The sequence below is a fragment of the Grampus griseus genome (genome assembly GCF_964374135.1).
Source record: "Grampus griseus genome assembly, chromosome: 4".
Taxonomy (NCBI): Eukaryota; Metazoa; Chordata; class Mammalia; order Artiodactyla; family Delphinidae; genus Grampus; species Grampus griseus.
The window spans coordinates 99,676,415-99,692,321 of record NC_138997.1 but is presented as its reverse complement, the minus strand read 5'-3'; the positions used below and the strand labels follow the sequence as shown (position 1 = coordinate 99,692,321).

The 15,907-nt window shown below is 44.7% G+C and overlaps 2 protein-coding genes across 3 annotated transcripts in view; one reads left to right on the top strand and one right to left on the bottom strand.

The window, feature by feature from the left end:
* The first annotated feature begins 1,793 nt into the window (after positions 1 to 1,793).
* On the top strand, positions 1,794 to 7,630 carry MED28 (mediator complex subunit 28). Its single transcript, XM_082652780.1, has 4 exons — positions 1,794 to 1,960; positions 3,972 to 4,038; positions 5,011 to 5,123; positions 6,415 to 7,630. The coding sequence occupies exons 1-4, from the start codon at positions 1,802 to 1,804 to the stop codon at positions 6,610 to 6,612; spliced, it is 537 nt and encodes a 178-aa protein (XP_082508906.1). The 5' UTR covers positions 1,794 to 1,801; the 3' UTR covers positions 6,613 to 7,630.
* A 145-nt stretch (positions 7,631 to 7,775) lies between these two features.
* FAM184B (family with sequence similarity 184 member B) overlaps positions 7,776 to 15,907 on the bottom strand; it is a 114,311-nt gene continuing 106,179 nt past the window's right edge. For both annotated transcript variants that reach the window (XM_082652778.1, XM_082652779.1), the window contains 4 exons: positions 13,795 to 13,912; positions 12,016 to 12,120; positions 10,988 to 11,187; positions 7,776 to 9,166 (listed from right to left, as the gene is read on the bottom strand). In XM_082652778.1, coding sequence (XP_082508904.1) covers positions 9,073 to 9,166; positions 10,988 to 11,187; positions 12,016 to 12,120; positions 13,795 to 13,912 — 517 coding nt within the window. In that variant the 3' untranslated portion in view covers positions 7,776 to 9,072. The remainder of the gene's footprint in view (positions 9,167 to 10,987; positions 11,188 to 12,015; positions 12,121 to 13,794; positions 13,913 to 15,907) is intronic.

Genomic DNA, 15,907 nt, shown 5'->3' with positions numbered 1-15,907 from the left:
AACATAACTCCCATAAACAAAAACATTTGGAGTCCTCAATAATTTTTTAGGAGTGTAAAGGAGTCCAAAAACGTTTGAGAACTGCTGGAGTACACTAAGTTCCCTCATGGCATTCTATTTGTGTTCAATTAAATATTTATTATGTCTATTTTATGCCACGCACAGTTCTGGGTGTTGGGAATACAGGTGAACAAGACAGGCAGGCCCTGATCACATAGATCTTGTTTTCCAGTTCGCGTGTTGTGTGCATGTCTGCAAGGCAACTTAGTGAAGAAGAAAAATGAAAAAGATAATTTCAGGTAAGTGTTCGAGTGCTGTAAAGAAAATTAAACAGGGTGAAATGGCTGGGAGTGTGGGTCCAATCAGACTGACGCTGGGAAGGTGACTTTTGATCTGAGACCTGACTGGCAATGGGAAGCCTCTGTTTTTTCCTTACTTCTGCCTGCCTCACTCACTCTGGCCCTGCTGGCCTCTCTGTAGCTCCTTAAATATGCCAGGCAGTTTCCTTCTTCAAGGCCCCCCCCGGTCTAGAAAACTTTCCTAATTAAACTTTAGTCACTCCAGTGCAGATCTCCTGAGAGAGGCCTTCTCCAACCACCCATCTAAAATCCATCACTTGGGACTTCCCTGGTGGCGCAGTGGTTAAGAATCCGCCTGCCAACGCAGGGGATACGGGTTTGATCCCGGGTCCAGGAAGATCCCACATGCCACGGAGCAACTAAGCCCATCCGTGCACCACAGCTACTGAGCTTGCGCACCCTAGACCCCACGCTCCAAAACGAGAAGCCACTGCAATGAGAAGCCTCTGCACCACAATGAAGAGCGGCCTCCGCTGACCACAACTAGAGAACACCCACATGCAGCAATGAAAACCCAATGAAGCCAAAAAAAAAACTTAATAAAATCCAACATTAGTCATCCCCTTACTGGGCTTTATTTTCCTTCTTGGCACTTATCTCTACATGATTTCACTCTATATATGTACATGTTTATTGATCTCTCTCCCACAAAACAATGGTAAACTCTCCAAGGGCAGAAACTTGGGGTGATTGCTATAACCCTCAGATCAGTAAATAGAGCCTGGGACATGGAAGGCTCAACAGATATGCTCGATGATAACTGTAAAGTTAATTATAATGAAAAAATATATTTAGCTTCTGAAAAGTTGAATAAGCAAATGTTTTTAAAAAAAGATTAGCATAGTGACTTTCTTTGATGTAACCATAAATATCTAAAGCAAATAGCTCCCAGCACATAAGACAGGGAGCCTCAATAATGTTAAGCCGGTTTTGTTACCTGTATCTCCCAAAGTAAAATTTAGGGGACATGTTTCCTCTTTATTCCCGCTACAGTGACTGGATTAGTAATTGGCACACAGTGCGCTCTCAATAAATGTCTGTGGGATGGATGAGCACCTCCCTTCTACCAACGGGTAAACCGAACCCAGAGAAAGCAACTGGGCCAAAGTCATTTCAAGAGTTGAGAGCAAAGGCGGGGCTGGTACAGGAATATCCTGACTCCGCCAGAGGGCTCGCCCCACCGTGGTTACTGATTCTCCTCTTCACACAACTGTGTTAAACCCTATCAAAGCCTTCAATTCTCAAGTTAAAAAAGCAAAAGCAAAAGCCACCTTGCCTGCGTAGCGGAAAGAAGAGGGCACGAAGCACCAAACAATAGCTTTCCTGGGCGTCCAACAGACGCCAACGTGCACTCAACAACATCACGTGACCATCCACATCACGTGACCCGCGGCCCCAGCTCCCGCGCAGGCGCAGTGAGCCTCTTAGCCGCCATTTTAGAAATGGCGGCTCCACTAGGAGGCATGTTCTCCGGGCAGCCACCGGGACCTCCGCCACCCCCGCCGGGCCTCTTGGCCCAGGCTTCGCTTCTTCAGGCCACACCAGGCGTTCCGAGGACTTCTAACAGTACCTTGGTGGACGAGTTGGAGTCCTCGTTCGAGGTAAGATAAGACGTGGGCGTCTCTGTTCCCAGCCTCCCTTCTTTTCTGAAGCGTATGCTGCGCGCGCGCAGCTTCTCTCTTTCGGCGATACCTGCACGTTAGTTTCTTGCATCAGTCTTCAAATTGAATGGTGGCCGGAATTCTCCTCTAGTTGGCTGGTAGAGATGCCTAAACTTGACATTTTTGGAGCCACGTGGACTTGAAGTTTGTCTGCCCCCAACCGTGGGACTCTTGTAGGTTTTCAGTGGGTTGTTCCCGTCCCACCCCATCCTTGGTTCCATCCCTGAGTATCCTTTCCCGCGTCCCTGCGTGTTTAGTACGTACTCATTCTCTCCGGACTGTAGCGTCCACTCCTATGTCCTGTATCCTTTCCGTTGGGCTCCACCCTTAAACGGTCCTAAAGTAGTGGGACTTTGGAGCTGGGAGTTATTTAAAGTTACTGTGGGAGGGGTTTCCCTGGTGGCGCAGTGGTTGGGAGTCCGCCTGCCGGTGCGGGGGACACGGGTTCGTGCCCCGGTCCGGGAGGGTCCCGCATGCCGCGGAGCGGCTGGGCCCGTGGGCCGTGGCCGCTGAGCCTGCACGTCCGGAGCTTGTGCTCCGCGGCGGGAGAGGCCACAGCGGTGAGAGGTCCGCGTACCAAAAAAAAAAAAAAAAGTTACTATGGGGAAGTTGGTACTCAGGGCCGAGGAAGGAGGAGGAAAGCTGGGGGGTGAGGAGAGAGGCAGAGGTGACCCAAACTCTGAGTTCTGCTCAAGCATTAACCCTGTACCAAAGAAGATGGGGAGTGATAGCAGACAAAGGAAAGGTACAAAATAAGTGCTTAGAAATAAGATGGCTTCCTGTGGTCTCTAAAGTGGAAGATGAGCCATTAACGTGTGGAAATAAAATAACTTGTAACTGGAATTACCTTTTCTACATTTTAAATCCTAGTCGTGTGACTTTTATACTGTATATAATAGCAGAGTAGTTGATAAACATAGTTTGTAAATGAACGTGTTATTGGGGCTGCATGGACAAAATGCTTTTGCTGGTGGGGTGTACATTCAAAAGTTTGGAGACAACAGATTTAAAGAACAGAAATCTCTTCCGTCTGGGAGGAGGATGAGACGCCTTTGGGGTGGGGCTAAACCATAAAGGAAACTTTTAGAGCAGCATCTAGCACGGAGAGGGGAGGTGGCTCTCATCATGAGCTCTTGCTGAAACACTGGCCCTGTAGAAAAAAGTCCGCAGCTGACCACCAGCACTCTAATGCTTAAAACCCTTTAGTGGATAGCTGTGGCTGTGGGGATAGCCCAAGAGGTGCTGTGGTCTTCCTAGCTCTGCATGTTCACGTCTCTGCTCCAGACCCATCTCTTCGTACTCTGGCCACAAGAGACCTTCTGCTTGTGTTGTTCGTTTTCTCTTTGGGCTTCCAGGTCCCTCCCCCAGCTCACACATCACTTCCGCATCGACCTTGCCTTGCTGCTCTTTGTAGCACACTACATCAGGCTCCGTGAAGTCAGAGAACACCTGTTTTGCCCTCCTCTCCTCTCATTGTATCTGTAGTGCTAATCCAGTGGTAGCAGATAGCAAGTGCTTGATGAATATTTGTGAAACAGTGAAGGAGCCTGTTATGTGTCAGGACCTGTCCTGGGTGCTAAGAATACACAGAAAACAGTTCCTGCCTTCAAGGAGCTCATGACTGTGCAGTGGAAAATACAGATAGATAGCAGGCAGCTGCTGTGCTGTGGGATCAGTGCTCTGATAGAAGAAACCCGGGATACTCTGAGAGCACATCTGGGCATGGCTGTCAAGGAAGGCTTCCCAGAAAACATGAAACCCAGGCGGGCATTGGGAATTAGCCAAGTGAAAAGGATGGGGAGAGGTGCTACCTGGATCACCCACCTAGTCTTCTCGCGAGACTCGGCTCAGCCTTTGTTTTCCATCAAGAGAAGTTATTTCTTACTCTAAAGTAAGATTCTTGATGTGTGAATGACATTTTTTTCTTTTGTAATATGTTTTGATCACACAGGCTTGTTTTGCTTCTCTGGTGAGTCAGGATTATGTCAATGGTACAGATCAGGAAGAAATTCGAACTGGTAAGAATTCCCTCATTGCTGATTTTACACTTGATGTGTTTCAGTCCCGCTTGTATCCTAAGAGAACTTTTCCAGGGAATAAGATTTTTGTAATCTCTATATACTGCTGGTTCTTTGTTCAGTTTATTGACATCTTATGTCACTCATAATAAGCCACTTGTAATGAATGAGCTTTTCATATTGGTACCAAGACAAAGAAGACCAATAGTGTGTACTGCTTTTTAAAGAACTAAGTTGGGCTTCCCTGGTGGTGCAGTGGTTAAGAATCTGCCTGCCAATGCAGGGGACACGGGTTCGAGCCCTGTTCCGGGAAGATCCCACATGCAGCAGAGCACCTAAGCCTGTGCACCACAACTACTGAGCCTGTGCTCTAGAGCCCACAAGCCACAACTACTGAGCCCGTGCGCCTAGAGCCCGTGCTCCGCAGCAAGAGAAGCCACCACAATGAGAAGCCTGCACACCGCAACGAACAGTAGCCCCTGCTCGCTGCAACTAGAAAAAGCCTGCGTGCAACGAAGACCCGACACAGCCAAAGATAAATAAGTAAATTTAAAAAGAAATCCTCTGTGTCTTTTTAAAAAAATAAAGAACTAAATTTTTTGCTTCCCCTTCCTCACCCAAGTTCTGTCCCGAGAGAGGTACTTCTGATTTCTTTGTACTGTGTTTTAAATGTTTCATTTTAACTGGAAATCATGATGTTAATTGTTGACTCTCTGGATTGTCTTTCTTCAGAAGAACTTTTGCGTTGTAGTTCGGTTTCTTATTCACCTGGTAAAAGCACAGATTATCTGCTAGTTAATGTTGCTTAACACATAGGGGGTTGAGGTCAGTAATATTGCTGTGGACAGGATTAAAATCCCCGATTACATCTACAAGAAGGTGCTGTTTTGATATTCCAACTGTTGATTTATGAGAGAGATATATGTGTCTAGTGTTTTCCTTAATTTAATACTTTGGTCTTTTTTTTTTAAGGTGTTGATCAGTGTATCCAGAAATTTCTAGATATTGCGAGACAGACAGAATGTTTTTTCCTACAAAAAAGATTGCAGTTATCTGTCCAGAAACCAGAGCAAGTTATCAAAGAGGTACAAGCTGAGTTCTCTCCCTAAGTTTAAGGAAGAGCAAATGTTGTCAAAATTCCATTCATGCTTTAAATGAGATGCTCCATTTGCCCATTAGTTATAGTGGGGCTTCATAGCTTGAATGTAAAATGTTGGTTGTCAGTGTTCATGACAACCTGGACCTGGGGGTCAGAGGTGGAAAGCAGTGCTTCAAACACAGCAGCTGTCGGCTTTTACTCATTTCATACACTGGCTTTCATGGAAGAATTTTCTTTTAAGAAAAAAAAAGAAAAGGTTCTGCTTGAAAGGTTGAAAAGCCATTAATGTAGATGATAAGCTCATTTTGAACAGGAACTGATATGTGTGTCCCTGGTGCCTTACACACAGGAAGGGCTCTAGGCAATTTTGTTCAAGGAACCAAAAAGTAAATGTTCTGTCCCAGGCTTCTTGAAACTCAGGATTTCATTTATCTCAGTTGTTTGAAACCAGAGTATCTGGAAGTCTGTTGAGGTTGTCATTAATGGCATTTAGTGGGTAGGGCCAGGGCCTGCCCCCTGCAGTGTGGAAGAGGGAAGAATCTTCCTGCCCAAAACACAGTGATGCCCCCAGTGGGAAATACTAAAATTGGGATGATTATTTTTTTTAGCAGTTTTTAAAATAACTCCTCCCACAAGCTGAGCAATTAGTCAAAATGTTCATTTTATTCTTTGCTACCAGCTGTTGGGAAGGTGAATGGTAAGAAGATGATATTCTTACAATTCACCATTATCAGATCATTTCCTGATTTGAATACCTGAGTGACAGTCTAGGTGTGTTCAAGGCCAGGTCTTAATATAGGATTTTAATACTGTTACTCATTAAAAAGCTCTTGAAAATGAGATTTTAACACTTAATAATCTGAAATGATAGAACAGTGGCTGTGGATTCTTTTAAAACAGTTAACATATGTTTCAGATTCTCAGTGTTTTAGATTCTTCTCACAGTAGCCTTTGGATAGAGAGATATACTGAGTGCCTGGAGACCAGGATGGGAAAGAGACTGACTTCTTTTTGGCTGTCCTTTGGTACTTTGGAATTTTGTAATGTGTGTATTACTTACTAAAAGAACATGAATTAAAAATAAAAACTGTTAAGCAGGCATCTTTCATGAGAAGAATTGTTTTGGGTTATTCAAAGTATGCAGCCAAGCAGAGTAATCAGCCCACTATGGTTTAGTTGGTTCTCTGTTTTGAATTTACTTCTTAGTGCTCTTAACTAATCAGAAACTATGTTCATGTTTTGTGAGTTTACTCTGACTTCATTGCTTTCGTTTGTAGGATGTCTCGGAACTGAGGAACGAATTACAGCGAAAGGATGCTCTGGTCCAGAAGCACTTAACAAAACTGAGACATTGGCAGCAGGTGCTGGAGGACATCAACATGCAGCACAAAAAGCCAGCCGACATCCCTCAGGGTTCCCTGGCCTACCTCGAGCAGGCATCTGCAAATATCCCTGCACCGATGAAGCAAACCTGAGGAAAAGCCACCTGAACATGAGCTGGTGGCTGAGTCAGCCCAGACACAGTTTTGCCAAACCTCACTTCTTGTAGACATGACATTTTGGGAGAACTCTTTGCCAGAGAGTGAGATGATTTAGTTTTGCGCTCTCATCTAAAAATTTCCCCCTATTTTTATAAGCGTTATTTCTGGAGTACTTTATAAAATGCTTATTGCTTTGGTAAACCAAGTGTATCGTCTTTAGCAAAATTTAAGACTGTTAATATGATGCCGTTTACAGATTCCTTTTTATGTTTTTGTTTTTTGCTGCTTGTTTTCATTTTTGTATGAGTGTTTATCTCTCTGTTTCCAGTTTTAGATTATTTTGTATGATCTGAGGGGAAAAGCTTGTATGATCTGATCTGCATATCAAAGGATGAGGATTTTGGTTGTAGGCCTTTTATGATAATTTACCTATCAGTGGCAGTATATAAAAATATGTAAATTTGCTGTTTTTCAAGACTGAACTACCTAAAGAAGAGGAGTCTAATGCAACGATGTAACACTTCCAGAACCTCAGAATGAGGATATTTTGTAAATAGGTTGGAAGAGGATTATAATATCATAGGTTAGTGTAATAACTGTTACTGTACTGCAGTAACTAGTGCTATAGGAATCCAGCAGTATCCTTAATGTTGACTTTTTTTTTTTTTTTTTGTGGTATGCGGACCTCTCACTGCTGTGGCCTCTCCCGTTGCGGAGCACAGGCTCCGGACGCGCAGGCTCAGCGGCCATGGCCCACGGGCCCAGCCGCTCCGCAGCATGTGGAATCTTCCCGGACTGGGGCACGAACCCATGTCCCCTGCATCGGCAGGCAGACTGTCAACCACTGCACCACCAGGGAAGCCCCCTTAATGTTGACTTTTATTTGGGGTGAGTTTATATTTTGTGTAGTGTTCATTTACTTTTGGGGGAGGGTAGGAGCAGTGATATTTAAAAATTTATGTTATTGGGCCATATGTTTTGATTAGGTAGTAAATTTACTTTTAAATTGTGAGTCTGAGTTGTAATTGCATTTCTCTCAAAATGACATAAGTGCGTGAGCAGCTACGTTTTATTTTTTTATTTTATTCTAATTAATTATTTTTAACATCTGTATTGGAGTATAATTGCTTTACAGTGGTGTGTTAGTTTCTGCTTTATAACAAAGTGAATCAGCTATACATATACATATATCCCCATATCTCTTCCCTCTTGCGTCTTCCACCCTTCCTATCCCACTCCTCTAGGCGGTCACAAAGCACCGCAGCTACGTTTTATTGATGATCTGACTGAGGTTAACGTGCGCTTCCTATTTCCAAGTTCAGCCTTCATCTAATTTCACCTTTCTTTGGAAAATTAATACAAATCACAACCATTTTTATTGCCCAGTTGTTTATAAAGTTTTATTCAAAGAGCAAAGATTTGATGGTGCATAGAAGAGACAACTGTTTATGGGCCACTTGCTGGGCCAGCACCAAAGGATTGAGAACATATTTTGACCACTAAAAGTTGTACTGGCTCTTGTCAAATTGCACCGCTCCATCAGAGGGTCAGACAGCTCAGCGTGGACTGACAGCGAGGTCAGCATTGTGAATGGCCATTCCCAGTTCCCTTTAATCTGCTGAGCATCCATGCAGTGGGGAAGCAATGCACCATGAGGCAAGACTAGAGGTTCAGTAGATCTTTCACTTCAAAGAATAATCTAGAAACTATCACAAATGACCAAGTTGATGCTACAGTCATTGAAGTTGAGATGTATGATGGGGTGAGGCTCAGTTATTCACAGAAAAATCCTGGCAAGGCTTAATTCCAATTCACGATTAGTATCATTACCCATATTTTGCTTAAACTTCAAAAAGCCCCTTTGAGGTAGCTGTTATGCCCTCTGTAATCATCTTCATGTCCTGGACCTAGGAAGTCAAAATATTTGATCCAAGTGTGCCAAGGTCTGCTATAGTCCATTCCTAGTAGTTTTGTTTTCTTTGGTTTTTTAAAATTGGCTTTCCTGGTTATTTTGAGCTTTGTTTTATTCCTCTACCTATTGAGGTTACATGTGTATTTTGGAATTACATCATTTACATAGAAACACTTTTCAAGTGAAGGTGACCAGTGTCCTAGGAAAATGAAACCACTTTAAAAGTAGACCATGGAAATCACAAAGTCTGATATTCCACAATGCGGATTGCAGTCTTATGGACACTAGAAATACCATAGGTAGGTCATCAGTAACAATAATATTTCCCTATGGGCACTTTCTGATAACATTGGCTTGTTTTATCTTAATGTCACAATGAAACAGTATGAAATGTTAATGCAAGAATTTGTTTTAGCTATGTATGTAGATCATATTACAAGCAAGTTATTTGGTTGGTTGGCTTTTTAGTTCATTCCTTCAATCAGATGCTTCAAAAGAAATGTGTTTCAAATGTCCACTTTATGATCAGCTTAAGGATCAGTTTAGAAAGAAAAATATTTGGTAAACCATTCCTGGTGGGCTGAGCCCTGCTTCTGCTGGACTTCTTTGGGCTGGGCTGGTTCATCATCTTGTGTCCTAAAAACAAACAAAACGTTTTCTTAGATGGTTTTGAAAATTATTCAGTAAACAACTTAATACTCTACTATCTTTTTAGGGAAAGATAACTGCTTCTTTACTCTTAAAAAGATACTAGGGCTTCCCTGGTGGCACAGTGGTTGAGAGTCTGCCTGCCGATGCAGGGGACACGGGTTCGTGCCCCGGTCTGGGAAGATCCCACATGCCACATATTTTGCAACATGTACTGTTTATTTCAGGCACAAATTAAACAACCCCCTCCAAAAACAGGTAAAAGAAGAAATGGTTAATCAATACAGTATTACACTTTATGGCTTCTTCAAAAGTTATCTGATGTGCTCTGGCATTTCAATGAGGTTGTGAAATTAGCCTAATAAATTGAAAAGGGGAGACGGTAGGTAAGAAAGTACAGTGTATACGGTCTCTAACTGCGTTTGTGAAGCTTCTTATAAAACAGTGGGGGGACTTTCCCCGTGGTCCAGTGATAAAGAACCTGCCTTACAATGCAGGGGACGCAGGTTTGATCCCTGGTCAAGGAACTAAGATCCCATACGCTGCAGGGCAACTAATCCTGCGTGCCACAACTACTGAGCTCGGCGCCTCAACAAGAGCCCACATGCCGCAAACTACAGAGCCCACGGGCCCTGGAGCCTGCACGCCAAAATAGAGAAAACCCGCATGCCACAACTACAGAGAAGGCTGCACGCTGCAACAGAAGATCCCGCACGCCTCAACAAGGGTCCCGCGTGCCGCAACTTAAGACCTAATGCAGCCAAAAATAAATAAAATAAATCTTTAAAACAAACAGTGGGAACACAGCTTTAAACAGAGGTGTGTGATAATGAGATGAACTGTAGCCAGTCAGGCTGGCTCTGGCAGTTAACAGACCGTGTGCTTGGGGCTCCAGGCCTCAGTGTCCTCAGCTGTGACACAAAGGGCTGGACTCGTTCAATGACTGACAGCAAGTCCTTCCAGCTCCACACTCACATTTGTCCAAATAGCCTTGGGGAGGCAGGGCCTTTGGAAAAGGAACATTTCAGAAGGGGCCCTTTCAGAAATGCAAACTTCAAAGCCCAGAATTAAAGATACTGCTCTGAACGAACGGAAGGCTGGACAGGAAGGAATCAATAAACAAAGGGGAAATCGCACATTTCCAGAAGCTGTAAGGGCTTCTGGAAAAATAAGGCAGTATCAGAGATCATCATGCATGATCAACCAAACCCACAGATTAAGAGGCCTTAAAATTACAAGATTATACAATGAATCTTGAGAAATAACCTTAATAATAATAGTGGAAAATTACTGAATGCTTCTGTGCCAGGTCTTGTGCTAAGCATGTCCTATGGATTAATTCCTTCAGTCTCACATGAGTCTAATGAGGTAGGTGCTGTATTATCTTCATTTTAGAGGTGAGGAAACAGACTCAGAGAAGTCAGGTGAGCTGCCCAAAGCCAAGCAAGCTAACAACAAGGATGAGAATTGGAATCCAGACTCAAGGCCAGATGATGAGTCCATCTTCTGTGTGACCCGCTCTGAAGTGGTCAGCTAAGTGATTCAATGTCCCCTGTCTAATCATCCATGGGGAAAAAAAAAAAAGTTTTCTGGAATTTGGTATCAGGAATAGTGCCTCTTCTAAAGAATGACCTATTTCCCTTCTCTTACATATCTTCCTTTTCGGCTGGGTTGTAATTTGTCCAAGGCAGGGCTTGTTTCGTTACCCTTTGTATTGGCCCAAATGCTGGGTATTTAACAGGTACCAGAAAGGAATACTAATTTCCCTCCTGACCATGGGAAAATGGAATCATAGCTTTGGCCCCCTACCTTGTGGCAGTTTTTACATCTAGAGATGGGGTGGGTTTGTAAGGCTGGCCACAGCTGGGGCCTGGGTCCAAGCTGGGTGACTTAGTTATCGGAGGAGTGTTGATCCTGGAGCTCAGGTCGCCACTCAGAAAGTTCTTAGCATAGGAAGCGAGGTTTGGCACACTGACCACTCGGCTGGGCACTTCCTCCATCTTCTTTTTCTGTTGGTATTAAAGGAAAGGCCCGTTAGTACCACCCAAAGAGGCATTGTTGTAAAAGTAGATAAGGCCTGCCCAACCAAAATTACATGAGCAAGGAGGCAATAACTTACATGTTTGTTTTTAAAGCATTTTTTCTTCCAATCCACTTTGTGCTTTAAAAAAACACAGGCTCACAATCTCTTATCCAAAACTTCTGGTGACAAATGTGATTTTTAATTTAAAATCTTGTTTTAGATTTTAAAAGGCTATATAACACCCCCAGCAGAAGCTGGGCCCACGTTGTCCTCAAACACATTAATATTTCTGGAGTGAAACTTACATTTTGTCACACCAAGAGCTATATATAAAAGTTATAAATGAGCTTACATGAATTCAGCTTGGGTTAGGTTTACTGTCCTATGAGTTACAAAAAAAACACAAATTTTTAAGCACTTTAGGATTTTGTGATAGCAGATGAGAGATTTGGACGTGAATATTCTCACTGTAATAAATTCCAAAAATTTTTGTAAAAGGAAAAAAAGTTACAGTGAAGGATTCCTGCTCTTTTCTCTCTCTTTCCTATCACCCAGATATAGCCATTATTAATAGTGACACATTTATATATAAAAAGTTTGGAAAATTAAAAAATCTCATAAAAAACACATAATCTGCCTAGCCAGATATAAATACTGTTTATTAATAATTTGGACTATTTCCTGGGGGTCTTATTTTCAATGAATATTTGTCTAAATGAATGCTGGGCAATTGATAAATAAGCTGCCATTACCTTTGGGAAAAACAAAGCCAGCAGAATTATGTAATGCATTGAAACCAGCAGGACCAATTTACCTTCATGGAAGGGGTCAAATACCCTGGGCGAGGATTGAAAGAGAAGGACCGATTCCGATGAGACACGGCGCTGGGGAATGCTGCGTAGTGAAATCTTCTCTCCTCCTGGAAAAACAATACAACTGAGTCTAAATGAGCCTAACTACCCAGCACACTGAGTTTAATTTGAAGGAAGATGGCTGTGTGAGAGCAGACTACAGAGAGGAGGAAAGACCAGGGAAGGGAGGGGAAGTCAGTGGGAATCGAGCTGCCACCCACTGAAGCTTTGAGGAAGCACCTTTATTTCTGGGGCCTTTGTGTCCCCAGCACCCCTTGTGAAGGAAAGGGCGAGCTTTTTTGGAATGCCTTAGGGAAGTCAGAGATCCAGGTACTCTCAGGATCTGAGCAGAATCTACTGCAGAAAGTTATTAGTTAAGACAAAGAAAAGGAAACACCCAGGTACAATCACTATATGGCCAATCTTCTTTACCTGTGTCATTCTCCACTTTTTTCTTTCCTGCTGTATTGTTTCTAAAGCAAGTTTCAGTTGTTGTATAATTTCATCTGTAAAAACATTGAGGGCTTCCCTGGTGGCACACTGGTTAAGAATCTGCCTGCCAATGCAGGGGACATGGGTGCGAGCCCTGGTCCAGGAAGATCCCACATGCCGTGGAGCAACTAAGCCCATGCGCGACAACTACTGAAGCCTGCGGGCCTAGAGCCCGTGCTCTGCAACAAGAGAAACCACTGCAGTGAGAAGTCTGCACACCGCAACGAAGAGTAGCCCCCTCTCGCCGCAACTAGAGAAAGCCCGCGCGCAGCAACGGAGACCCAACGCAGCCAAAAAAACCCAAAAAACAAAAAAACATTGATAAGTGTTTCTAAGAGATAAGGACTCTTTTTAAAAAGATAACCACAGTACCTTTGTCACACTTAGCAAACAAGCAATTCCTTATCAGTATCATCTAATTTTCAGTTGGTGGTTAAGTTTTCGTCTTTATCTTGACATGAAGCAACGTGACTGGGGAGCAGGAGGGTACAAGGATGGGCGTGAGATACAAGTGTGCATGTGTATTGTGGGAGGATGTGTGGCTGTGTGAACCACCATAAGACCATGGATTTTACTCTCAGGACAGGGAACCACAGGAGGTACTGAACAGAGCCATGTTGTGGTCCGAATTACATTTTTATAGAAGTACTCTGGTCGCTGTGAGGTCAACAGAGTGGGGTGAGGCTGGAGTGAGTGGGGAGACCAGTGGACTCTCCGTCATGCATGAGAGGCAGCAGAGCCTGGACCAAGGTGGTGAAGGTAGAGATGGCAGGAAGAGGCTGGTCTTCTGATGTGGCTAATTAGCTGACCCGCGTGGACCACGCTGACAGGAGCAAGTGTATCACCCAAAGTCCCCAGAGCTGAATGTAAGCCACTGGGAACTGGCTTACAGAGAACTTTCAACCAAAGCATGGAGCACAGGAAGGCTGGGCAAAAGCCTAAAGCAATGGTTAAAGTGTGAGGAGACATGAGTGTGAGGTGGAAACCATTCTAGATTTTCCCAAATGCTGTAGGTTGAAAAAACCAAACCAATACCAACATCAGGCAGATGGTGTGGGACTTGAGAGTGACTTTTTTTTTTTTGCCTTCTACTTTCCTGTGTTAATTTTTTTTAGTGAGCATGTATTTTTTTATATAATAGGGGAAAATAACCAAGGGCCTTTTGTAAGGTGGTTTTGGGGTTATCAGGATTACAGTTTTAGGCACCCATGAAAGTGCTAGGCTAAAGCGAATACCCTGGACAGCCTCACCGTGAGCTGCTTGATGATCTCCTCCCTCTCCTTCAGGCGGGTCTGCAGACGGCCTATGAGCTGAACGTCCTCCGGCCTCGACTCCCCCTTCCCTGGCTTCTCTCCGGAATCTTTCAGTCTGTTTGGAGCAGGCATGCAGTTAGCCACCATGCTGCAATGACTCAACCGCAAGGAGGGAGAAGAGGTGGACATGATGGGGACGCTGCTATGTTGCTTGGCCTGGCTGGCCACTCTCTGTTCACCAAACGGGAAACTGAGGCCCAGAGAGCCTGCCCAGGGCCACCCAGTGAGTTGGCTGCAGAGCTCAAGGTGGAGCCCAGGACTGCAACTCCCATTCTGACACTTGTCAGTTCCCCCAGGTTCTGTAGGGCCCAGGACCCAAAGGCCTGTGTGTGCACACTGATGCCACATTCAGTGGGGCTTCAAGAACCAGCGAAGTTTGGGAGAAGAGGCCTCAGCCGGAAACGGTCCCCACCCACACCAAGGCCAGCAGGTTATGCCAGTACAGATGTGGCTCCCGCCCCACCTGCAGGCAGCCAGAGAGCATGGCATGAGCTAGTTCTACAAAGCAGCAGGGCAGCTGGTACCACCGCCCTTTCAGTGTGAAGCTGGAGAGAAATAACCTCCAGATGGTGGGCGAGAGAGGGTGAGGGCTGCCGGTGATCTACTGACTGTAGTTGATAAGAGGCCAGGGCTTTGGGGTGAGATGACTTGGGCTTTTATCCCAGCTCTGCTCTTTTCTAGCTATGTAATCTTGGGCATTTTGCCCGTGAGACTCAGTTCCTTCTTTAATATGGGTGTGAAACTGGGTGGTTGTGAGGATTCAGTGAGATCATGCATGCCCAGCACGTGCTAAGAACCCATTAGACAGTAGCTGGTAAAACATTCCACTCCAGATTCTGGATGATTTGCTTCGTATTGGAGCCAGTGGAGGACAGTTTTTAAGAGCACAAGTTAAGGGTCAGACAGGCGACGTTTAAATTTACTTAGTGCTGCTTGCCCTGATCTCCCTGTAACTAACCCCGACCTCCCAGTCTCTTCTCCTCTCAGCAGTCAGAAGTGACCCTGTTAAAAGGTATCTCAGACCATGTCAGTCATGCTCAAAGCCTTACAAGGGCTTCCCAGTGCACTCCATCCGAATACACCCAAACCCCTTCCTGCTCAGTGCAGCATCTCCTCCACCCCTCCCAGCTACCTTGCCAACCTCAGTTCCTATCATCACTCTCTCACTCATTCCACTTAAGCTTTCTGGCTGTTTGGTCTTGGGAGGCGGGCCCCAGGGCCCTTGCACTTGCTGTTCGGGCTGCTTGGAATGCTCTTTGTCCAGATGGCTCTCTCATTTCCTCTCCTCTTTCTGCTTAAATGTCACCTCCTTGCCCACCCTTGGCATTCTAGACACTGATCCTGTTTTCCTTCTAGTACCTTCAGGTACTTTCATTACCTGATATGAAGTTAAATATTTGTTTGCTTATTTCTTTGTCAGAATCCCCATCTAGAATTTGTGAGCGCTATGAGAGCACAGTCTTTGTTTTATTCCCATTGTAACTCCAGAGCCTAAAACAGTGCAAGGCACACAGTAGGCCCTTAACAAATATTTGCTGAATGAATAAATGAATGCTTGCACGAGGGGCCCTTGCTTTCTTAATCAATCCTTGGGAATAATGGTTTCCACCCTGAAGAACTGATGTGAAGATTAAATGAGATGGTGCACATTAGAAGGTGGAAATGCTCATAAAAAAGTAGCCCTGATCTTCTTCTGTGTGTGAGGGTCAAACCATGCTCATTCCTCACAGATTCCCAGTACCCTGCACAAGACAGGAATGCAGTCTCATAAAAAGACGGGTGGCCAACCATCCCAGTTTGCCTGGAACTGAGGCGCTTCTGGAACTCGGGACTTCTAGTTCTAAAACTAGGAGAGGGCTTCCTTGGTGGCATGGTGGTTGAGAGTCCGCCTGCCGATGCAGGGGATGCGGGTTTGTGCCCCAGTCTGGGAGGATCCCACATGCTGCGGAGCGGCTGGGCCCGTGAGCCATGGCCGCTGAGCCTGCGCGCCCGCCTGTGCTCCGCAGCGGGAGAGGCCACGACAGTGAGAGGCCCGCATACCGCAAACAAA